At 41.2% G+C, this 25,235-nt stretch overlaps 1 protein-coding gene across 1 annotated transcript; it reads right to left on the bottom strand.

The window, feature by feature from the left end:
• Positions 1–5,518: 5,518 nt before the first annotated feature.
• On the bottom strand, positions 5,519–25,235 carry MARVELD2 (MARVEL domain containing 2). The gene is made up of 7 exons (XM_047067369.1): positions 25,163–25,235; positions 23,303–24,466; positions 20,709–20,744; positions 11,649–11,797; positions 11,053–11,224; positions 6,929–6,979; positions 5,519–6,117 (listed from the first exon to the last, which is right to left on the bottom strand). The coding sequence occupies exons 2-7, from the start codon at positions 24,449–24,451 to the stop codon at positions 5,995–5,997; spliced, it is 1,680 nt and encodes a 559-aa protein (XP_046923325.1). The 5' UTR covers positions 24,452–24,466; positions 25,163–25,235; the 3' UTR covers positions 5,519–5,994.

The raw sequence follows: 25,235 nt of genomic DNA, 5'->3' as shown, positions 1-25,235 counted from the left end.
TAAAAAAAAAAAAAAAAGTAAGGTGTCAAGTCTGTATCTTGTTAGTTGGAAAACGTATTCCCTGGTCTCCAGCCTTTCTTTCCTCCTTTCGCATTGGCATCTGAATACATCAAAAGCCATTGCGGAGATAGTAGTCTGTACTAGAATATACAGACTTCCAAAGAAGCCCTGGTTACATAAATGTACTCATTAATAGCTCAAGTTATTAATAATGAACTGTACTTCGCCTAATGAAAAGTTCTTATCGGTTATATTATCAGAGCCAAAAAAGTCAAATTAAATGTAAGCATTTTCATAGAGAATTTTCGTGTATACTAAGATTTGAGGTTATTTTTTTAATCCCATCTGCTCTCATTGCTCAGAGGAGTTTAGTGACTTGCCTGAGGCCACACAGCTTGAACCTAGATTTAACTCCCATTCCATGCTTTTTATAATATGAACATCAATAACTTTAAAACAATTATGTAACTGAATTGTATTAAAATGAAATAGAAAGCATAAAAACCCTAAATTTGGAAAAATAAATGATCTAGTTTATTATGCTAAAACACAACATAGTAGACAATAAAAATTTTTTTGTAAATACTAAAGCTCTCCTTTATATACATATATAAGTACATGCCTGAGTAAGATGGGGGACTATGCTCCAAAATGTTAACAGGGACTATCTCTTGGGGGGAAGCAGGGGTAGAATTATGGGCAATTTTATTTGTGTGTGTTTCAGAGGAAGAGTATAAGCTTACCTTCATTTTGTACATTTTCTACAATACATGTAGCACTTACACCCTTCCTGAAAAATCCTTTTATTATTGTTATTATTAAAGTTACTTTGATATTGTACCTTTAAAATAGTCAACTCATCATCTAACACAACGAAAAGTGTGTTTTGAATATCCAGCCATTTACTGAGCAAGCATGTTCCTAATATTTCACATATATTATTCCATTAAATTTTCACATTCGCTTCATTAAGCAGTAACTGTATCCCCATGTCACAGGTAAGGAGGAGGATGCTTAGAGAGGTTCAGTGGTTAAGATCACACAGTCAGTAATGGAGTCTCGGTTGTGGCAAGCTCAAAAGTCTACCTTCTGCATCTACTGGGCTGCACTCTCCTTACCTTGAGACCACTCCCAGCTTCTCTAGTATAGGAGAGTCGCTCTATCTTTTGCTGGTGCAGCCTTTCAGATACTCCTCTTATTTATTGATTGATTTTTTAATTCTTTTTTAATGCTTATTCTTGAGAGAGAGACAGAGCATAAGCAGGGGAGGGGCAGAGACAGGGAGACACAGAATTGGAAGGCTCCTGGCTCTGAGTTATCAGCACAGAGCCCGACGCGGGGCTCAAACCCACAAACCGTGAGATCATGACCTGAACTCAAGTTGGACGCTCAACTGACTGAGCCACCCAGGTGTGCCTTTCTTTTTTTTTAATGTTCAGTTTTGAGAAAGTGATAGCTGAGAAGGGGAAGAGAGAGAGAGGGGGACAGAGGATCCAAAGTGGGCTCTATGCTGAAAGCAGTTTGAGCAGCGGCTCAAACTCCTGAACCATGAGGTCATGACCTGAGCCAAAGTTGGACGCTCAACCAACTGAGTCATTTAGGTGCCCCTCAGATACTCCTCTTTAAAAACGCATTTAAAGTATTAATGTAGACAATGTAAAAATGATTATATGTATCATAAAAAGACCGGAGGGGCACCTAGTTTGCTCAGTCGGTTAAGTGCTCAACTCTTGGTTTCAGCTCAGGTCATGATCTCACGTTTCATGGGTTTGAGCCTGTGTCTGGCTCTGTGCTGATGGCAGGGAGTCTGCCTGTTATTCTCTCTCTCCTTTTCTCTGTGACTCTCTCAAAAAGTAATAAACATTGGGGGGCCTGGGAGGCTCAGTTGGTTAGCATCCAACTTTGGCTCAGGTCATGATCTCACAGTTTGTGGGTTCGAGCCCCGCATTAGGCTCTGTGCTGACTGCTTGCTCAGAGCCTGGAGCCTGCTTCAGATTCTGTCTCCTTCTCTCTCTGCCCTTCCCTTGCTCACGCTTTGTCTCACTGTTTCTCAAAAATAAATGTAAAATTAAAATAAATAAATAAAAATAATAAACATTAAAAAAAAAGAGAGAGACTGGGAGGATATGTTCCAAACAGTATATATTGACAGGTAGTAGAATTGATAGAGGTGGGACTTTTATTTAAAAAAATTGTTTTTTAATTTTTTTTTATTATTTTTGAGAGAGAGAGAGAGAGAGAGAGAGAGAGAGAGAGAGAGAGAGACACCAAGCAGGGAAGGGGCAGAGAGAGGGAGGCACAGAATCAGAAGTAAGCTCCAGGCTCTGAGCTGTCAGCACAGAGCCCGATGTGGGGCTTGAACTCACAGACCACGAGATCATGACCTGAGCCGTAGTGGGCTGCCCAACCGACTGAGCCACCCAGGCGTCCCAACTTTTATTTATTTTTTTAAGTAATCTCTATACCCAACAAGGGGCTCAAAGTCATGACCCTAAGATCAAGAGTCATCTGTTCTACTGACTGAGCCAGCCAGGTACCCCAATAGTGGTGGAACTTTTATTTTCTAAGCTTTTACACTATTTTTTTTCTTTAAAAAAATATTCTATAATAGTTTTTATTTTATTTAAAAAATTTTTTAATTTAGTTGAGAGAGAGAGAGAGAGAGAGAGAGAAAGTTGGGGAGGGGCAGAAAAAGAGGCGAACAGAGAATTCAAAGTAAGCTCTGTGCTGACAGCAGTGAGCCCAGTGTGGGGCTTGATCTCATGAACTGTGAGATCCTGACCTGAGCCCAAGTCAGACGTTCAACTAAGCCACCCAGGTGCCCCTACAATTGTTGTTTTTTTTTTTTAAGATAAGAATCAGAAATAATTATATATTTTTCCTATGTTGTCTATCTTTTGAACATTGGTGCATCTCAGTATCAAGTTCACTACACAAACCATTTCTAGAAATGCACATAACAAAAACGTGTATTTCATTATCAAGCCCTGGTTGTCTCATTCGTATCTCCCGTTAGACAAAAGTCTTGGGTTTTCTGTATCACCCACTACTATACCCTCAATGCTAGAGTAGCATCTGGCCAATGAAAGCATTTGGCACATAACTGGCAAATGAATGAGTGAAGAATACATACCTTCTTCTTTCTAAGTTTTAAATATATTGACATCTTCTTGGGGCATGTGGATGGCTCAGTTGGTTAAGCATCTGACTCTTGATCTTGGCTCAGGTCATGATCCCAGGATTGTGGGATTCAGCACTGTGTCAGATTCTGTGCTCAGTGTGGAGCCTGCTTGAGATTCTGTCTCTCTCTCTCTCTCTCTCTCTGTCCTTTTCCCTTGCTTGTGTGCATACACTCTCTAAAATAAAATGTTTATAGATATATTGACATATTCTTATATTAAGTTTCAAATTAGAATACATGTTAAAGTTATCTGGAAGAAATAAAATGTACTGGAAAATATCTTTGCTTCTGAATCTCACAACTTGCCAAAAAAGACTGCTATGGGTTAAATTGTATCCTTACCCCCCAAAAAGTTCTAACCTCTGGTATGTCCAGAATGTGACGTTATTTGGAAATAGGGTCTTTGCAGGTGCAATTAGTTAACATGAGGGCATAGTAGAGAGGATGAGTCCCTAATCCATTATGACTAGTGTCCTAAGAAGATAGCCACGTGAAGACAGAGACACCAGAAGGCAATGTGAAGGCGGAGGACTGGGATGATTAATACATAAGCCAAGGAACACCAAAGATGGCCAGCCAACCACCAGGGGCTAGGAAGGATTTCCCTACAGGTTTCAGAGAGAGCTTGGCTCTGCTGACACCTGGATTTCAAGCCCCTGCCTGCAGAACCGTGAGACAATAGATTTCTGTTATTTTAAGCCACTCAGCCTGTGGTGCACGGTGGCCTTGACTTTGAATTTTTGCAAATAATGGGGGAGGAGGAAACTGTCACCTGAACATGATGACCTACAGGTTTTCAATGACTTTCCAGTTTATTTTCTGATAATGGAAAACATTTTCAAGAACATGCCCAGTCAACACAGGAATGCTAGAAAAGCAAACAATAAAGGGCATGCATGGGGCACCTGGGTGGCTCAATCAGTTAAGCGTCCGACTTTGGCTCAGGTCATGATCTCAAAGTTTTTGAGTTTGAGCCCCGTGTTGGGATCTCTTGCTATCGGTACAGAACCCGCTTTGGATCCTGTGTCCCCCTCTCTCTCTGCCCCTCTCCTGTTTGTGCTCTCTTTCTCACTCAAAAATAAATAAACATTTAAAAATAAGTAAATAAATGGTACACACAAAAAACAAGTAATTGAAATTTTAATATGCCCAGGTATTGACATAAAAAATTTAAAAAGTCAGTGTTACAGCATTGGTTTTTCAAAGGTTAACATTTATAATTAGAGTTAAATTAAATTTCACAAAGTTAAATCTAACACTTCATTTCAATACGAATCTAACTCTTTATAATCTATCAAAATGGTATTATTTCATGTTAGTTTTCCTCTTCTTAAAGCACTGGTATGCATCTTAAGTGAAATGTTAACATGGAGCCCCAATATGTAAAACAGAAGGTGAAGCTGTTGCAGTTGAGGGGACTTTATAGGGGCCTCACTCTTCCCTAGGTGTCACCTGCTAAGTTGCCTAGGGCCTAAAGCATAGTCCGAGAGCCATGGAATTAAAATATTAACAATAAATACTAAGATTTCAATGATAAAGAAAAACTAGGAAGTCCATTTAGTATGCAACACTTTTTAAGCCTCTTGCTTTTCCACATGCTTTTCTTTGGTTTCATCACTTTAGTAAATTCTTTGAACATCACTTGTTTGAATGGCAGCTACGTTAAGCAGAAACTGTACTTCTGCACCTAGGAAACTATCTCCAAGATAGATGCTGTGGAATAGGATCCAATAATAACAGTGATTTTTTAAAAACATTTTTCAGGTAGTCCACCGTTCATACTGATAAAAACAAAACATTTTTCATGAATAAAGCCCCAAAGCCAAGATAATGCTTAGGAAGACGAAACACCACAGTAAGTCTAAAGGAGGTCCCAAGTAAAAGTAAGATCATGGGACCTTAGAGGGACACCCAAACAGGACAGAAAATGCAACAATGGTCACACAATCCTCACACTGAATGTATACAGGAATGGCTGGGCTGTGGGGATGTGGACATATGTGCCCAGTGACACTGATGAATGAGAGGAAAGATGTGGTGGACACGAATGGACACAGATCCACAAGGAAGCATCCACTTAAGGCTACGTGTGGTTAAGAGTTATTAACAGCAAAGAAAGAAATTCATGAGACACGTGGGACTTGCGGTTAGCTGGCTGAACTTGCCCATTAAAAACCTTTCCTTGCTAGTTTGTTCGTGTCACAATCACTGCTACAGATTTCATACACTCTAAGGTACTGCGTATAATGTGCCAGGGTCTATTCTAAGTGCTTTACAAATATTAACTCATCTAATCCTCATAACAACCCTACAAGGGAGGCACTATTATTAGCTCCATTTTTATAGACGAGAAAATAGGCACAGAGAGATTAAGCAACTTGCCCAAGATCATAAGACTTAAAAATGTGGATCTCAGATTCAAATCCCTTTCAAGAGAAGAAATCACACTTGGGCTGGAAGAGAAATGTGTCCTAGAGAAATCCCAGGCGTGGCCTGAGTGAAAAAGGAAAATGCGGCACCAGAATTGATACTCTGTGTGTCCATCACACTGCAAGGGTATGATCTCTAAGCTACTTTTAACAAGATAAATATAAAATGTACACAGATGAACATACCATTTCTTACCCTTGGTAAATCCGAATCTGTTTTGAAATGTGTCAAGTGGAATCATACTATCATAACATGGCTGACTGGCTACACCAATTAAAAGCCGATGCCGGAAGCACATGCTTTTCTCTATCGTAGACTAGCATGAAAAAGACAGTAAATAAATAGTAAGTTTAATATAAAAAAAAAGTGGTTTCAAACAAGGGTTAAGAATAACCTTGTACATTCCAATTCATTACTTTATCATATTCTTGAATTCTTTGCTTTATGTGAGAAAGTTTATTCTTTAGATAATCACAGCGCTCTTTTTTTTCCAGAAATGTAGGATCCTGAAAAAGAAACACAGCCATTATTTCAGCCTCCAGTTTCCTCAGTGAAGAACACAGAAACAGACATTATCATCCAGAAAATGACCCTTCATGGGAGAGTTTCTGCAACAGATTTCAAAATCTTCCTGATAAGAAGAGCATGTCTCTACATTTTTAAAATAGATTTTACTTTTTATAATAGTGTTAGTTTCACAGCAAAATTGAGTGGTAAATACAGAGAGCTGAGACAACTTTAACTTTCGTAGTTTAAATTATATCAAGGAGCAAATAATAAGTGCAGAAAAAGATTAATAAAAGCTCTCTCCAGGCTCTACTTCTCTGTGCAATTAAATTAAGGATGGAGTGACAAACATAAAATAACTTAATCTTTTTGAAGGAAATGTCAGTGAAAAGTTCTATATTGGGTGTTCAATTTCCTAGGTTGCTAAACCAGGATGTAACAGAAGACAAAGAGAAGAAAAGGTATTCAGGAGCTACTCATGTTCTCTAGTAAGTACCATCTTAACAAATACTAAAAAAGAGGAGCGCCTGGGTGGCACAGTTGGTTGAGCGTTGACTCTTGATTTTGGCTCAGGTCATGTTCCCAGGCTCGTGGGATCGACCCCAGGGTTAGACTCTGCACTGACAGCACAGAGCATGCTTGGGATTCTCTCTCCTTCTCTCTCTCTCAAAATAAATAAACAGTAAAAAAAAAAAAAAAAGAAAGAAATATTAAAAAAGAACTACTTTAGCTGAGAGAATCTAAGGTCTGTCAGCTCACCACGGCACCTGGATAAGAAAATACTTTGAAGAAGAAAATGGTTTTACTCACATTCTTTTTTTTCTTAAACTCTTCATGAATTCTTGAAATTCTTTCATGTTCCTAAAAATAATATATTGTATACTTGAATTAAAACACCAGGATTTACTCAAATCATATCTCAAGAATGTCTCAGAAGTACACTGGGAATTAGAACAAAAAATAATTTTTATCTAAGACTATAATGAAAATATTCACACACTAAAATTCAATTCAATGGATACAGATTAGAGGGCTTACCACTCACCACACACTGGGATCTAGGGGTGAAGAGAGAGAAAGGCCCCCGCCTGTGTGAAACCAGAACGGAGTCTCAGGGCCACTGCTTGCCAGGTGTCTGACCCTGGCAAGCTACTTATCCTGAGGCTCACTTTCCTTACTGGGAACATGGAAATAATAACCACAAGGACCTCATAAGGTTGTGAGAAGCTGTACTTATTTGAAATGATACTTATAAAGTGCTTGGTATGTAATGACTACATTATACACCGGGACTAAGAGGTTGAGACTATTCAATTTTCAAAAATAACTAATAGAAGGTTCCTTCTAACTTTAAGTTTTATAGTAAATATGAAGTTACTTAATGGATTGAACCAAAGGGAACAGATTACTAGAACAATGCCCTCATTTATCTATGTAAACCAGTGCTTTAGAGTTGTCAAACACTGTAAACCTAATAAATAAAAAGAGAAAATATAATAATTTATAGTTCTAAAAGCCTCCCGAGAACATTTTTTTCATCACCCACCCATATCCTTTTTGCAATACATTTTGATTCTTCAGTGTCTTTTGTATGAATTTCAATTGTGTTTTCATCCTTTGCCAGCATCGAGATGACCTTGGTAATTCAACTGTCACCTGTATGAATGGGTCCTGGCCTGGGAGTAAACTAGCTGCCTGGGGCCAGGGGTGCTGTGCTGGAGACACAGCACAGATAAGAGCTGCAAAACCTCTCCTAGAGTCTGTCACAGAAACTGAATTTCAGACAGTGAGGACCAGAGAGATTATTTTGAGCATCATTTCTATTTTGTGGGCTTAGAAAAGTTATGTGATTAATTTTTCAAGGGCACACAACCAGGTTTGTGAGAGAACGTGTGCCTGCAAATGGGCCCGCTGTGCTTGGAAACGCCCCTCCCTGGGGACCTGGTGGGAAATGAACGGGCCTGGCAGGCCCCCACCCATGGCAAAGCTCAGCCTGTGGCCGAGGAGATGTTAAATTTTGTGATACAATTAATATTTCTATTTTATTATTATTTGTAAAATTTTTTAATGTTTATTTATTTTTGAGAGAGAGAGAGAGAGACAGAGAGACAGAGTGAGAGTGGAGGAGGGGCAGGGAGAGAGGGAAACAGAATCCGAAACAGGCTCCAGGCTCTGAGCTGTCAGCACAGAGCCCCACACAGGGCTTGAACTCACGAACTGCGAGATCATGACCTGAGCTGAAGTTGAACGCTCAACCGACTGAGCCACCCCAGTGCCCCTAATATTTCTACTTTAGATAAGAACTAGAGGAGACACTGAGACTGTGGCCTTTTCATCTGGTTACTTACTTGCCATGCTGTGTACAAACCAGAGGAAATGACTATTGTTGATACTGTACAGAAATATCATGGGAAGGCCGAGTCTCAGCCCCTACCAGAATTAGGACTTTACACCCCTCAGTTGCAGACCCACATGCCTGAGCCCTTGCCCATCACACAAAGCCCATACACTGGAGTCCACTGGGTCTAGACTCAAAGACTCCACTGCACAACTGGATTGCTCAGCATCTTATCTGTCAACCAGCTTGCTCTTCCCAGCCTGAGCCAATCCAGTTTCCTGGGGCCTGCTCATGCCTTCCTGCACTCCTTTAAGGGCCTATAAATTTGGGCGTCCTTCTTGGACCTATGGACCTTGCTTGTTTTTCAAGTGGTACTAACTGACCCTTGACCTACAGTATTTGCTGGATTTCTCCTGCTTCCTGGTGCCAGTATGTCACAGATAACACCATTCCATTGCTCCAGGATTGGGAAAATGTTACTACTCTGGTTATTTTGGCTTAGAGAGCTCGTAATTACAAATGATTTAAATGTACACTTAAAAGTTTATCGTTGGGGCGCCTGAGTGGCTCAGTCGGTTGAGTGTCTGACTTCGGCTCAGGTCTTGATCTGACGTCTCTTCAGTTTGAGCCCCATATCGGGCTCTGCGCTAACAGCCTGGAGCATGCTTTGGATTCTAGGTCTTCCTCTCTCTCTGCTGCTCCCCTGCTCGCGCTCTATGTCCCTCTCTCTCTCTCTCTCTCTCTCAAAAATAAATAAAAACATTAAAAAATAAATTTTTAAAAAAGTTTGTGGTCGGGGTGCCTGGGTGGCTTGGTTGGTTAAACGTCCGACTTCGGCTTTTAAAAAAAAAAAAAAAAAAAAGTTTGTGGTCAAAACAAAGATGCTCAGTCAATATGGATTTCAGGAGCACTATATATACATATATATATTAGTTACATACATACATTGAGTTGTTTGACATTTGTTAAAAATGCTGTGTGAGTTTTAAAAATTTGAATTACAAGGATCCCTGGGTGGTAAGGCCGACTGAGTATCTGACTCTTGATTTTGGCTCAGGTCATCATTTCACAGTTTGTGGAGCCTGCTTAAGATTCTTTCTCTTTCTCTTTCCTACTGCCCCTCTCCCTTGCTCATGCTCTCTCTTTTTGAAATAAAAAAAATTAAAATTAAAAATTTGAATTACATGAATAATAGATTAACACATTGTCTTTTATTTATTTATTATTATTTAAAAAAAATTTTTTTTTTAACATTTATTTATTTTTGAGACACAGAGAGACAGAGCATGAACGGGGGAGGGTCAGAGAGAGGGAGACACAGAATCTGAAACAGGTTCCGGGCTCTGAGCTGTCAGCACAGAGCCCGACGCAGGGCTCGAACTCACGGACCGTGAGATCATGACCTGAGCCGAAGTCGGCCGCCTAACCGACTGAGCCACCCAGGCGCCCCATAACACATTGTCTTTAAAAGGATAGGATATTACACACAAAAGTTCATAGCATTATTCATAACAGCCAAAAACTAGAAACAACCAAAGCGTCCATCAGCTGATAAATGGATAAATGAAATGTGGTATATAGATACAATGGAATAAATACCATAAAAAGGAATGAAATCCCGAATATTCCTACAATATAAATGAACCTTAAAAACATTATGAAAAGAAGCCAGACACAAAAGGCCACATATTAAATCATCCCATTTATATGAAGAGTTTGAAATAAATCCATACAGACAAAAAGTACATTAACAATGGTCAGTGATTGGAGGGGGGAGGGAATGGGGAGTGTGTGCTGAGTATGGCGTTTCTTTCTGGGGTGATGAAAACGTTCTGAAATTAGGGGGTGGTAATGGTTATACAACTTTGTGAATGAACTAAAATTCACTGAATTGTTCATTTTAAAAGGGTGAATTTTATATGTGAATTCTGCCTCAATAAAAAATGTACATCTGAGAAAAAAAAGTGCCACTGATTATCAGGGCATCCTGACTTCAGAAATATTAACATGCAAACCCCCCCCCACAAACTCCAGAGCATTACAGAAAACGCTTGAGTCCCTGGTGACTGGCGTCTCCTCCCTGGTTCCCTCTGTCACAATCATGGTTATCAGTCTGATGGGAGAGCTAACAGCTGAGATCAACTCTCTGTCCTTACCATTGTGTTCTTTGGACCTGGGGTGGTAACCGCTTGGCTGTTACTTATCCCTGGAGAATGCACGACCCCTGGTAGCTCCCCTACACCCACCCCTGTGTGAATAAATCTTTTTCAAATTAGTTGGAGTGTGCCATCCGTCTCCTTTGGGACCCTGACGGATTCAGTACAGACCTGAGGAACACTGACATTTTACTTACATAAAAAAATAAAATGACTGTTTTAAAACTGTGTATAATTATTTAGTAATTGAGGGCAAAAGACACAAAATTATATAATGTGAATTGTAATCCTGCCTAGTCCTTTCGAAGATCTCAAATGACTTTCCCAGACACAGACAGCAAATGTACCCAGTTATTATGGCTTCCTCACATCGACCTGAAGAAAGCTCAGATTTTTTGCTTCCTCTCTCACTGCTCCTCCCAGGCACTGTGGGTACTGACCTGTTGGTTTTCTGAACAACGTGGCAATCTGCTCATCACTGCATCCAGCTCATCAAACTTCCTCAAGACGGCTTGGACTTCTGCAGAAAGCTCTTTGTACTCTGAAAACTGGTCTTGGAACACAGCTTTATAGCGTTCTCGTTCATCATCTGTCTGAATCACAGGGTATTTTCTGCGGGAAAAAATTGGCCAGCGATATAACTTTTTCACTGAAACGGACTGAATGGGAAATCAGCTTAGCTCTTTCCTCACTGACCACACCGTATCTTCAATTCAATGTACTACCTCTCAGGGAACAAACAGCTGAGAGAGAGGGAGAGAGGGAGAGAGGGAGAGAGGGAGAGAGGGAGAGACAGACTCCGAAGCAGGCTCCAAGCTCTGAGCTGTCAGCACAGAGCCTGACACAGGGCTCGAACTCACAAACCGTGAGATCATGACCTGAGCCGAAGTCAGACGCTTGGCTGACTGAGCCACCCAGGCGCCCCTGGATACAAATGATCTTAAGCAGAGAGCATTAGCTTGGAGACAAACAGGAAAATGAAATGCCCAAATGGAATCTCTCCATTTCTACCTCGAAGAAGGACTTAGACACTCACGCCACATAGTCGGGCATCACGATAGGTTTAGGAATGTGGCCTGGGGGAATGTGCCCACTTAGTAGCTCAGGCTTCATTTTCGTTGGTCTCAATTCTTTGAAATTAGCTTCTTGGTCTCTCTGTCTGTCAACACCAGTGGCCATTTCACACTGCAGTTAGGGAGGAAAAGAGCATTTATTTGTAAACAGATGCAGAAGAAGAAGAACAAAACCACGACTTTATTTCTTAGAAGAAAATGGTGGGGAGAAGGAGTAGGAAGTAGAAGCAGAAATGAATACTTCGCTTTAGAATTACAGGTTTTATAGTCACAAAGTTGTTCTGAATGCTTTTGTAATGGCTAAAGGGAACCACACTGCAATACAGGAGTACATAACGGTACAAAACAATCGTGTGGATGTCAAATGTGGAGGATGAAATGTTAAATGTAGGATCTTAAGTAGTTTATTTAGGATTTATGCCTCAATTAGCTATAAAAGAATACAAAATGTAGTTCAAAATAAGAAGTTCATGGGCGCCAGGTGGCTCAGTCAGTTAAGCATCTGACCCTTGATTTCAGCTCAGGTCATGATCTCACGGTTCATGAGATTGAGCCCGCATTGGGCTCTGCACTGACAGAGTCTGCTTGAGATTCTCTCCCTCCCCCTTTCTCTGCCCCTCCCTGGCTCACATGCACTCTCTCTCTCTCAAAATAAATAAGTAAACTTGAAAAACAAAAAAGAAATTCAGAGATGAAAATGGAACAAGGCTACTTAAACAACAAGAGAAAAAATGACAGGGGAACTTGAGATGAATGAACTACCAGTAGCCACTGAGTAGGTCAGAAAGGGAAACAAGTTACATTGTCTTCATTACCTGAAATGGAAAACAAGCAAACCCAAGGGAAAGGCAGTGAAGGTCTTTCAGTTGTCCAAGAGTTCTGAACCTGTGATTCCCTGGTTTAAGTCATTCTGGTTTCTAGACTGGAGAGTTCATAGAGGCCTTTTTAGTAAAAAAATGGTACATTTCAAAAGAGGGGAAACAGCACAAAATGAAGTGGCCCAGAGAGGAAGTATCAGGACAGGCTTTCAAGCACTAAAATACCGACATATGGGAAGCAGGGATGCAAAGGCCCAGGGGAACCCATTCTAGAATGAGCAGGCTAACATGGGTATGTAGCTTTGGGGAGAGACTGTTCAGGAACCCCACTGGACAGTGCCCAGAATACCAACCATGCTGGCGAGGCCTGTGGATGCCAGGAGAGGGGTTTCTATTTTACACAGAAAGAAGCAAGGTTCAGAGAAGTTAGGTATATTTTCTAGAGCCTCACAGCTGGGAAGTGGAAAAGCCACAATTAAAACCCAGAATTTTGGGGTCACCTGGGTGGCTCAGTCGGTTAAGCATCTGACTCTTGATTTCGGTTCAGGTCACGATCTCCTGGTAATGAGATCGAGCCCAGTGTTGGGCTCTGCACTGAGAGTGGAACTTGCTTAAGATTTTCTCTGTCTGGGGGCATCTGAGTGGCTCAGTTGGTTAAGTGTCTGACTTCGGCTAAAGCCATGATCTCATAGTTCCCGGGTTTGAGCCCCACATTATGCTCAGAGACTGGAGACTGCTTCGGATTCTCTGTTCCTTCCTCTCTGCCCCTCTGCCATTCATGCCCCCTCTGTCTGTCTCTCTCTCAAAAATAAAATAAACATTAAAAAAAAATTTTTTTTAAAGATTCTGTCTCTCTCTGCCCCTCTCCCCTGCTTAGGCTCTCCCTGCCCGCCCCCAAAAACAACAACAAAAAACCCAGAACTTTTTGGGGTTTTAAGGAATAACACAAGTAAGGTTTACATAAATGCATACTGTTCAAGCCTCAATTGTGACAGCATGCTAGAAACGGTTGATTTCTCATTAGAGCAGTAAGCCCCCCTCCACTGACCCCTCTTTGGGACTTCAGCAGACACTTGCTGAATTAAACTTGCTGAACTAAACTGAGAGCAGCTTGGGCGGGGGGCAACTTGGCTGAAAACAAACTGCAACACAGGATTTTAAAACTTTGCTCTTTACCTTACCAGGCAGCTTTAAAATCCTTTTGTTTCCCGATTTCCCTATCTCTGAGGCTGCCTCTGAGGTTTGGTTTAAGATTAGCTCACACATTAGATGGTGAGGCTGCTAAACCAGCATTGGGGGAGGGTTGGAGAGGAGAAGCTGGGCCCAAGGCACCCAGGGTGACAGCTGGAAGGGGAACCAGATCATCTTGGTGCAGAAGGCATGCCTGGCCACTGGGCCCCAAACAGCAAGAATTCAAGTGCAGAGCAGGAAACCCCAAGGAAAGGAGATTAAACAAGAGTATTTCAGGGAACAGCTCCTGAGGTTAGTATTTATTCTCCTTTGTTCTCCACTGCTTGGGATGCCATTTCTTCATCCTACTGAATTCTTAATGTGTTTGATCTTGATAGTGAATCATGCTATTAAATTAGGGGGACCTTTTTTGGCTTAAATAAATGGATCTCTATTTCATGGCATCCCTTTTTAGCTTTTAAATATTTAACAACCCATTTCCCACACAGCTCACTGAAGGAGCTATGGAGCATGGTGACTCTCTAGAGCTTAGCGGCAGCCGCAGGTACCAAACTCGGGTTTCCAGGTCAAAATCATAATTTCTGCCCAGGCAGTCACAGTGGGCAGGAGAGTCCATAGGAGGGCGGTTGTTGTTTGTTTGCGTCTAGGTCAAGTTTTTCAAGCAGGAACTATTCATTTTCCTTACTTGCCTATACCTAGTTGTAAGATTCACTTTTTAATTTGAAAAGGGAGCTTTAAGGGGCGCCTGGGTGGCTCAGTTGGCTAAGCATCTGACTTCGGCCCAGGTTATGATCGCATGGTCAGTGAGTTTGAGCTGAGCTTCGGGCTCTGTGCTGACAGCTCACAGCCTGGAGCCTGCTTTGGATTCTGTACCTCCCTCTCTCTCTGCCCCTTTCCCGCTCATGTTCTGTCTCTCTCTCAAAGATAAATACATAAACATGAAAAAAAAAACAACTTAAAAAAAAAATAAAAAGGGAGTTTTAAAGAAGTCAGAGTAGTTTCACAGTAGTTTCCGTGCTGTCATCTGCTTTAAATTTTTTTGTTTTTATGCTCTTAACTTGTTTTTGGGTGAATGTCACTGACCCTAAGTTTCAGAAAACCTTATTGAGAAAAAAAAAAATCTGAAAGCAAACATAAGACAAAGAATCAAAACCTCATCAGGCTTTTAATTTTTTTTTTAATGTTTACTTATTTTTGAGACAGAGAGAGCATGAACGGGGGAGGGGCAGAGAGAAAGGGAGACACAGAATCCGAAACAGGCTCCAGGCTCTGAGCTGTCAGCCCAGAGCCCGACGCGGGGGCTCAAACTCACAGACTGCGAGATCGTGACCTGAGCTGAAGTCGGATGCTTAACCGACTGAGCCACCCAGGGGCCCCTCATTAGGCTTTTATCGGATGGATGTGTTGGGCTCCACAGCCCTGGAACACATCACTCTCAAACCGTATCCGTGACTACAAACACATGGCCCGAGATTTCAGATGACCTTTCTTTGCTTCTAGCAAAAATGAATGTCGTCAGCAAATATCAAAACAGCTTTATCATGAGGCAAGAGAAAGTAATTAAGCAACGGGGTAAGTAATGCTATGGTTATAATTACTAAGCTTTTCAAATTAAAAAATGTATTGGGGAGGGGGGAAAGATGGGTGAAGAGGAGAGGGAGGTGCAGGCTTCCAGTTATGGAACGAGTAAGTCACGGGGATGAAAGGCACAGCATAAGGAATAGAGTCAATGACACTGGAATAGTGTTGTACGGTGAGAGATGGCAGTTACACTTGTGAGCAGAGCATAACGTAGAGAGATGCTGAATCGCTATGTTATGCCTGAAAGTAATTAACAGTGTGTGTCGACTTCAATAAAAAAATGCTTTAAATAAAAACGGGCTGAATATGCTGCCAAGTTAGAAATAGTGTACATTTGTCCAAATGCTGAGTCTCTCTCCCTCTGAGCATAGAATACAATGGTGCAGAGGCCCCGGTCCCAAACCCACACCATCACCTTCAATGCTCAGATTAGATTCTCACTTTTCTGGCTTGGAAAAAAACCTGTTCTGCACTTAGGGAGTTATTAGAACTTTTTTCTGCCTCTGTTTGATCTTACTTTATGTCTGTATATTTATTTTTAAAAATGATCTTATTTGCTTTTCAAAAAGTATATTTATTAAAATACAAAATAAGAAGTTACAGTCTAGGAAAAAGCTCCAAACAAGGGACAGGAAACAAGGGACAGCTCAGAGAGGGTGCATAATTTCCTCAGAATCATGGAGTTACTAGTAATAAAACTCAGATTTGCCTGATTCCAAAGTTTATTTTGTTCGTCATACTACTGCCTCTCCTGTGGTAGGCTGCCAATTCTTACTAAGAACTGGGAAGGAAGCTGGTGGAAATCAAACCCAGTGAGAAGCTGGAGATCCAACCTTTTCTAAAAGGTTTCTAGCAGGTAAGTCCAATAGAGATTCCTCAATTAAGTCATGAGATTCCCTCTCACAGAAGTTTGCCTCTAGAACACACCTAATTGTAGATCCATAATGATTCATTTCCCAGGAAAAGAGCCCCATGAAAGGACATCTTTTGCATTCAGCAACTATATCTTGAAAGAGTATAAATTAACTGGATTGGTATGATTTTTCTTTTTCTTTTTTTTAATTTATTTTGAGAGAGAGAGAGAGAGCATGTACGAGAGGGGAAGTGGGGAGAGAGAGAGGGAGAGAGAGAGAATCCCAAGCAGGCTCTGTGCTGTCAGCACAGAGCGTGACATGGGGCTCAAACCCATGAACCACGAACTGTGAAATCATGACCTGAGCTGAAATCAAGAGTCTGATGCTTAACCGACTGAGCCACCCAGGTGCCTCTGGATTGGTATGATTTTCAAAGGGGTTCTAGGAATGGGGGTTCCAACTCCACCAAGGTTATTTCTGACTATTCCAGGACCCCTCGGGAGCTGGGACCCTGTAACACACCCTGGACGTGATGCATACCAGCCTTCTAAGGCAGCCTGGAAGAGGTACTCTGGAACTTGCTTGCAGATTTCCCTAACCCTGTCCTACCTGTGGAATCTGCTTTAGTCACATTCTCACCAAACCAGGATGCTGACCACCCTAGCATCTGGGGCAACTCCCCCCCAATTCAGCCAAACCTTTCAGGTGGACTCTACTCTGCACTTAACCCCACTGGTAAATCCCATGACCTCAAAGGGACTGACGAGGAAGCCCATAAATTCCACCATGGCAAACAATGACCACATTGCCACATCGCTGTCACACTGCAGCCCCATTAAACAGCCCTGTCCAGCTTGTTGCTTAACAATCAACATCTGCAAAGTGCACACCACCTTCAACCTCCACAAAGCAAACAGATTAAGTCCCAGAGGATGATCTGAAACATACTTTTTTTTTTTTAAGTTTATTTATTTATTTTGAGAGGTGTGCAGAGAGCGGGAAAGAGAGAATCCCAAGCGGGCTCTGTGCTGTCAGCATGAAGCCCGAAGCAGGGCTTCAACTCACAAACTGCGAGATCATGACCTGAGCCGAAACCAAGAGTCTGACCCTCAAAACAACTGAGCCACCCAGGCGCCACCCCCATGAAATATACTTCTTAATGCTAGCACTCTAACTTGCTAACTCTGGTATCACGTTACACTACCACCTGTTAACAAGTTAAGTTTGTAGACCCCTTTTCGTTATAAATAGCCTTTGTAATCCTGATTCATCTTCTAAACCAAAGTCCTTTTAAACTTGATTATTCTCCATGCGGTGAGCACTATGTTAGGACTCTCATTGGGCTGAGAGGCAGCAATGATGGTCATTCCTGGCCAGGGTGGGATTCAAGAGTTTTGGAGTCAGTCCCTCTGAGGGAGTAGAACTTCCCAAAGGGTTAAGGTGGTACTAGAAACCTAGAATGAGAGTACCGGCAACGGTCTGCCCAAGATGCTCTGATGAGGACTCTCCACGGGGAAGACTGCTCTCTTCATTTGGTCAAACTTATTTACGTCTCAGTACTAACACTGGAAGGCAGCCCATAGGTAAGTTAGGGAAGCTGCACCTAAATCTCAAATGGCCAGTGTTATTAATTAAATAAACATCAGCTTTACATTGCTCATCTCAATTTTATGTATGTTATGTATGCAGGCTCCATGCCTAGCACAAAGCCCAGAGCTCAAACTCACAACCCTGAAGTCAAGACCTGAGTCGGTATCAAGAGTTGGACATTTAACCAACTGAGCCACCCAGGCACCCCTGATCTGAAGTATTTGTTAGTTTAATTCGTTAAAAGCTTTTAAAATTTTGAAGGGGGACCTGGGTGGTTCAGCGTCCAACTCTTGATCTCAGCTCAGGTCATGATCTCACTATTTGTGGGATCTCCACGGAGAGCACAAAGCATGCCTGGCATTCTCCTTCTCTCTGCCCCTCCCTACTTGCCCTTGTGTATGCATGTGTTCTTTTTCTCTCAGAATAAACATTAAAAATAGATAGATAGATAGATAGATAGATAAATAAATCCCTTACTTCACTGTGAATAAAACATTTTCATATAGTATTTGTGTTATAATATAGAGAATAAAGTTAAAAAGAACCTATAGGGGTGCCTGGGTGGCTCTGTTGGTTAAACGTTCAACTCTTGATATAGACTCAGGTCATGATCTCATGGTTGTGGGATCAAGCCCTATATTCGGCTCCATGCTGAGCACGGAGCCTGCTTTGGATTCTCTCTCCCTCTCCCCCTGACCCTCCCCTGCTCATGCTCTCTCTCTCTCTTAAAATAAATAAATAAATAAACTTTAAAAGCAAAAAAGATCCTGGGCACCTGAGTGGCTCAGTCAGTTACTTAACTGACTCAGTTTTGGCTCAGGTCATGATCTCACAATTTTGTGAGCTGGAGCCCCACATCGGGCTCTGTGCTGACAGTGGAGGGCCTGCTTGTGATTCGCTTTCTCTCCGACTCTACCCCTCCCCCGCTCACACTGTATCTGTCTCTCTCAAAATGAATAAACTTCAAAAAAACCCCAAAAAACCTATAAAAGGTATTTTTAAAATGCATTCACTTAAAGGACTTGTATAAATTAGCAACTTAGTAAAAAAGTGGACAGGATACAGTTTAACAGGGAAGGAAAAGCAAACATAATACATTAAAAATGCTCAATCTCACTCCTTATAAGAGAAATGTAAATTACAACTATATTAGATATCATTTTTCACCTATCAGGTTGACAAATGTCAACAAATTTCCTAACACTGTGTGTTGGTCAAGGTGTGAGGTAGCCCGTGGTGCTGCTGGGAGTACAAATTGGCAAAACTTCTATCGGGCAACCTGGTAGTCAAAATAAACACGTGCATTTCTTCTAATCCAGAAATTTCCTTCTCAGAATTTATCTTTCAGGTGCACTTACACATATCTGGAAGGAAGTATGTACAAGCATATACTTGGATGTATACAGTTATTCACTGCAGCACTGTTTTTAATAGAGAAAGATTGGAAACAACTTAAATGGTCATTAAAAATTTTTTTTTAATGTTTATTTATTTTTGACAGAGATAGAGAGAGAGCAAGCAAGCAAACAAGCGGGGGAGGGGTATAGAGAGAGGGAGACAGAGAATCCAAAGCAGGCTCCAGGATCCGAGCTGTCAGCACAGAGCCCAACATGGGGCTTGAACCCAGGAACTGTGAGATCACGACCTGAGCTGAAGTCGGACGCTTAACTGACTGAACCACCCAGGCGTTCCATAAATGGTCATTTATGGTTAGGTAAATTATGTAACATCCATATAATGCAATACTATATATATAGCTATAAAAAGAGAATGCAGAAATTCTTTATGTATTAATAAGGAAACATCTCAAGAAACATATTGTTAAGTGAAAAAAAAGGGACGTATGTAACTGTGTATGGGATGGCAGTGTGAAAGGGGGAGTTAAGCAAATATATATACATTTTACATATGCGTATATATGTAATATGTATGTATAATATAAACAGATATCTGAAAGGAAACACAAGGCACTGATAACACTGGTTCCTTCCAAGTGGGAGAGCTGGGAAGCTGAGACAGAGGAGTGAGAGAAGACTTTGTATTAAAGACCCCTTTGAATTTTTTTTGTTTGTTTTTGAGAGAGAGAGAGAGGGAGGGAGGGAGGGGTTGCAGAGAGAGGGGGGTACAGAGGATCTGAAGCAGGCTCCACACTGACAGAAGAGAGCCTGATGTGGGACTCGCACTCATGAACCATGAGATCGTGATCTAAGCCAAAGTCTGATGCTCAACCAACCTAGTCACCCAGGCGCCCTTGAGAGCCTTTTGAATTTTGAACCAAGTAAATATACTCCCTTTTCAAAGAAACAAACAAATCCAAAGTCTGGACTCTCAACCTCTTGCTTAGAAATAATACCCAATATTTTTAAAAAAGGACTTTTCAATGAGGTAAAATTATGACAATATATTAGGTTTTTACATATGTGTATATAAGTATAATAACAGCATCTCATTTAATTCTCTCAGCAAACATGTGATGTAGAAATTATTATTATTCCAATTTTACAGAAGAAATTAAGGCATGGAAAGTTAAATACCTTGCCTATTGTCACACTATTAGTAAATTCCGGAATAGGAATTTTCTTCCTGACACAACAAAATTTAGCATCTGAAAACAAGATGAGAAGGTCAGAAAAGAATGTCAAAGAACTTTAAAGAGACTAAAAAAAGTTTGAGAGAATCTCCTTTACTTAAAAAAATTAAATTTTAAACATATAAGGAGAATCAACTGTTCACAGGTTCAACTAACAAAATGAAAAGACACTATAAAAACTATAAAAGCCATAATTTTGCCCAATAAACACCATGTGCATGTCTAATTTGATCCTCTCATTATGAGAAAAAAGTTGAAAGTTAAACTCCATGTTCAGTTAGGAACTCAATGTAATAGATACACTTTCACAGACAGATGATCTACTCTGCAGGTAAACAGATAAGAGAGAAGTATTTAACAAATCTAGACATAAAATAATAATGTGAACTTTATTCTTACCATTTTCCTTTTTGAGGGCAACGATGGCTCACTTATCTGGAACAAAAAAGAGTTAAAATGACTTTTCAAAGGTGTGTGAGGCTACTGTGTTAATATTTTCATCCATTTGCATTTATAGCCCAATCTCAACTTCACAGAGGTCAGTTCTCTGCTTGACAGATGCTCCTCCCCCTCACCTGGGTGACTTTCGATTGGCTGGAAAAGAGCCAGAGGAGGGATAACGATAACCACTAGTCAGACAGCAGAGTTGGAGTACAGACATGATAGAGACTATCAGGTAAAGTGCTTTGAATTACCTAGAGATTTTATTTATTCTTGGCTCCCAATACCTTGTGCAATTAAAGAGCTGGAAACAGAGACCGTTATAAAATTAACAGAAAAAACCCATAGGCCAGAATAGCTTCTAACTATTAAGAAGTCACAGCAACACCCAAACTGGGACCACCTCCTATAGCAGGGGTAATTCAAGTCTCATCAACCATTGGAAAAAGTCTGATGGGAACAAGTTTTGAGAAAGGAAAAAGAAATGAATATATCATGTCGATAATTATAATCCTATTCATGAAGAATTTGGAAACAACATTAAGAACTCTGTTGTTATTAAACTTACATAAAATTATGAGGAAATGTGGGTGTTTCACTATCTGGATTTCATACTGATTGAATCTGAAATTCTCTATTTTGTATACACAGATGTAAAATTAAGAAATATGCTTAATGTGCTAAGATAAATCTTTAGAAATAACTTGAATCTAGGGGCACCTGGGTGGCTCAGTCGGTTGGGTGTCCGACTTCAGCTCAGGTCATGATCTCACGGTTTGTGGGTTTGGGCCCCGCATCATCTCTCTGCTGACAGCTCTGAGCCTGGAGCCTACTTCGGATTCTGTGTCTCCCTTTCTCTCTGCCCCTCCCCTACTCACACTCTGTCTCTCTCTCTCAAAAATAAATAATAAATATTAAAAAAAAAAAAAAAAGAAACAACCTGACTCTATGTGGAGTTCCAGTAAGATTAATATATTGTGATGAGAGAGTATGGATCACATTGCAACATGTTGAGGTTCATCGTACAAACACAAGGTACTTGTTATAAAATTAGTCAAGTTTTATGTGTAAGATTCATGCAAAAGAGTAAACACAAAATACACAGACCAGTGAGTAAATAAATAGGTTACTGAGTACTTTTTTTTTTTTAATGTTTATTTATTTTTGAGACAGAGAGAGACAGAGCATGAATGGGGACGGGTCAGAGAGAGAGGGAGACACAGAATCTGAAGCAGGCTCCAGGCTCCAAGCTGTCAGCACAGAGCCTGATGCGGGGCTCAAAATCACAGACTGTGAGATCATGACCTGAGCCGAAGTAGAATGCTTAACCAACTGAGCCACCCAGATGCTCCTGTTCAAAAAATTTTAAATATGGCTTCTATATAATCTTATCCCTCAGGCATTGTTATTATATTATTATTATTAATTCTCCTCCTTCTTATATTTAATTAGTTAAATCCTACAAATAAAAACAAGTGCCAGACTCCCATTCTAATTTTGGGAACACTCTTTTCCCCAAAGTAAGAATGAAACATCAAAATGCCCAGGCAAGTATTCAGAGTTATGTTCATGACCACTCAGCCTCTTGATACTTGAAAAAATCAAATACGGTTCACCGTATTCTTTTTTTTTTTTTTTAATGTTTATTTTTGAGACAGAGAGAGACAGAGCATGAACAGGGGAGGGTCAGAGAGAGAGGGAGACACAGAATCGGAAGCAGGCTCCAGGCTCTGAGCTGTCAGCACAGAGCCCTACGTGGGGCTCGAACTCATGGACCATGAGATCATGACCTGAGCCGAAGTCAGACACTTAACCGACTGAGCCACCCAGGCGCCCCCGGTTCACTGTATTCTTACTTCACTTTATTTAAGTCACCGGAAGAAAGTGTCACTCATCATAACATGTAAATAAGCACTTTCTCCTTATAATTGAAAAGTTATTTTTTTTTAGTTAAGCTTTACCATATTAAAGAATCAACACTGTTCTTAAACTTACTTTAACGGGGAGACATTTATTGTACTGAATATGGTCTTATTCTTAGTTGTAAGAATCAGTAGCTGTGTTTTCCCCTTAAGCATCACAGACATAATGCAATCGACAAACAATATACTGTATTTACACATCTGGTACCTAACTGCAATGTTCTAGAACAGTGACATGCAAGAGTGGGTGATCCCACCCAAAGCAGGTCAGTCAATGAGGTAGGATTCTTGAACTTCAGATCATTAAAACAAAAAGGTTGGGGGGGGCACCTGGGTGGCTCAGTCAGTTAAATGCCTGACTCCTCATTTCAGCTCAGGTCATGATCCCATGGTTCATGAGATCAAGCCCTGTGTCAGGTTTTGCACTGACAGCAGGAAGACTGCTTCTTGGGATTCTCTCTCTCACTCTCTGTCCCTACCCCACTCACATACTCTCTCTCTCAAAATAAACAACATAAACTTAAAAAAGCCTTTTATAAAATTTTTGTTTTAAGAACTATGTATATTTAACAAGGGGATAAATAACAGGAAAAAAATTAAAAATGAATGAAGGATTATGAAGTTCCTTACCTCCTGCTGTTCCATGTATTCCCTATGTCTCCGAGCTGCCTCATGCCTCCATAACTTTAGGCAAACCAAAGCACTAACGAGATAAACAATCATGGTGACAAACAGGAAGATCATCGCTGCTATCTGTCCTCCTTCTACCCGGCAGAACAATGCATTCATCGGTGTATTGAATAATGGATAGTAGCAGAGTCCCCCTCGGTTGGTATCATTCACATAGACTATGGCTGCAGCCATATACAAAATAAACAAGGCAACGTTAATTCCAAATTCGGTCAGAGGCCACCAGTTAGAATCCAAAAGAATGGTCCGATAATACATGGACATGCCAAGAACCAGAATGATAACGGTGGCGATCCAAGCTAATCCAGCAACCACGAGTACAAAAGGGGTTTTGGGGCCACTGTAGTAATAGCCCCCGTACGTACTGCCCAGGCCACCGAGGCCTCCCATGCCATAGGGCTGTGAATATCCGAACAAGTTATACCACTCGCTGTCCTTGTAAATGTAAGCCGTGACACAGGCAAAGACACCAGCTCCCAAGAGCAGCTCCACCACACCCAGAATTCGCAGCAGGCCTGCCCACGACTTCATGTAGGAATACCTCAGGTTATACTCCTCCACCTTCTCACTGTACGTTCGGGCTGTCTGTGTGTGGCGGCCTAGTGAACCGTAGGGGTCGTGGGGAAACATTGCCTCAGCCTCTTTCGGGGAACTGAAGGTTCCTTCTGACCCTCCGTAAGGATCTTTGTCGGAGTTGGGGGGTGAACGGTGGTTTGGTCTTGCTGGAGAGGATGGAGGTGAACACTCCACTCCATCGGAGATGTATCTGATGTCAGACACCGGCTTATCCCATCCCAGGTCCTTTTTCTTCCCTCTGAAGAAGTTCTTCCAGGACTCAGGGACAAAGCGCCTTACGGGTTTGAGATCTGGCGCTATGGCCGGTTCCTCTGTGTCACTTGAGTAGAAGTCTGGGCCGAATGGTGGCTGTAATGGGAGAGGGGGTGGTGGCAAGGGATCAGCGCTCACGGCCAGCTCACTGTCATGAAGAGTCTGGAGGGTTCCTATGGTGCCATCTTGATAGGGTGAGTCCCTTGGGACCTCATCATAGTGCCTGTCCCGAATCTTGCATCTTCCATCACTGGACGACATTTGTGATTTTTACACCTGTGGCCAAGAAAAAAGTTATCACTTATGCCTAGTTATTTATTCTTTCAACGATGCTGATTTTATCCACTTAATGGCAGATGATCATATTTAGGAAACCAATATGATCATGTCTAACGATCATGATATGTAAAAATGATAACATAAACAGGTATATTTTAAACATATGCGGGGCGCCTGGGTGGCTCAGTCGGTTAAGTGTCTGACTTCAGCTCAGGTCATGATCTCACGGTTCGTGAGTTTGAGCCCCGCGTCAGGCTCTGTGCTGACAGCTCAGAGCCTGGAGCCTGTTTCAGATTCTGTGTCTCCCCCTCTCTCTCTGACCTTCCCCCATTCATGCTCTGTCTCTCTCTGTCTCAAAAGTAGATAAACGTTAAAAAAAAAAAAACAAACAAAAACTTAAAAAAAAACATATGTAACACACTAGCCAGGGATATCATCATCGTTCTATATGATTTTAAGGGGAATCAAAATTTAAAATCTTAGTTCTGAATTAAAACATTGATAAGTCTAACTTACCTTACGAGCCCTATGAACAACGGACTGTAAACACCATAACGGAAACCAAATTTTAACAATACAGGATACTGACACACCCCAAATAGAATCCTTTCTTCAAACATCTGAATCAAAATATTTAATAGTTTGGGCATACCAAAGCTTGATGGGTCAGCAAATTCTCTTCATTTTCATTACCTCAAATCTGCTTTGGAAAGGCCTGGGAGAAGCAATCTGATAAACAGAGGGAGTGAAGAGCACCTTTCTTTCT

The sequence above is a fragment of the Lynx rufus genome, unplaced genomic scaffold, assembly GCF_022079265.1.
Source record: "Lynx rufus isolate CCGP_SWC_20201006 ecotype Redwood Valley unplaced genomic scaffold, mLynRuf1.p SCAF_1, whole genome shotgun sequence".
In the NCBI taxonomy this organism is placed as follows: Eukaryota; Metazoa; Chordata; class Mammalia; order Carnivora; family Felidae; genus Lynx; species Lynx rufus.
Note: the sequence above shows the minus strand (reverse complement) of the source record. Positions and strands in the feature narration are given on the sequence as shown.

Coding starts and splice junctions, on each gene's coding strand:
- MARVELD2 (XM_047067369.1), bottom strand. CDS start 24,451: ATGTCGTCCAGTGATGGAAGATGCAAGATTCGGGACAGGCACTATGAT. Junction 11,225..11,648: donor GTGATGCCCGACTATGTGGC/GTGAGTGTCTAA, acceptor TTTTTCCCGCAG/AAAATACCCTGTGATTCAGA. Junction 6,980..11,052: donor GTTGTTCAGAAAACCAACAG/GTCAGTACCCAC, acceptor TATTATTTTTAG/GAACATGAAAGAATTTCAAG.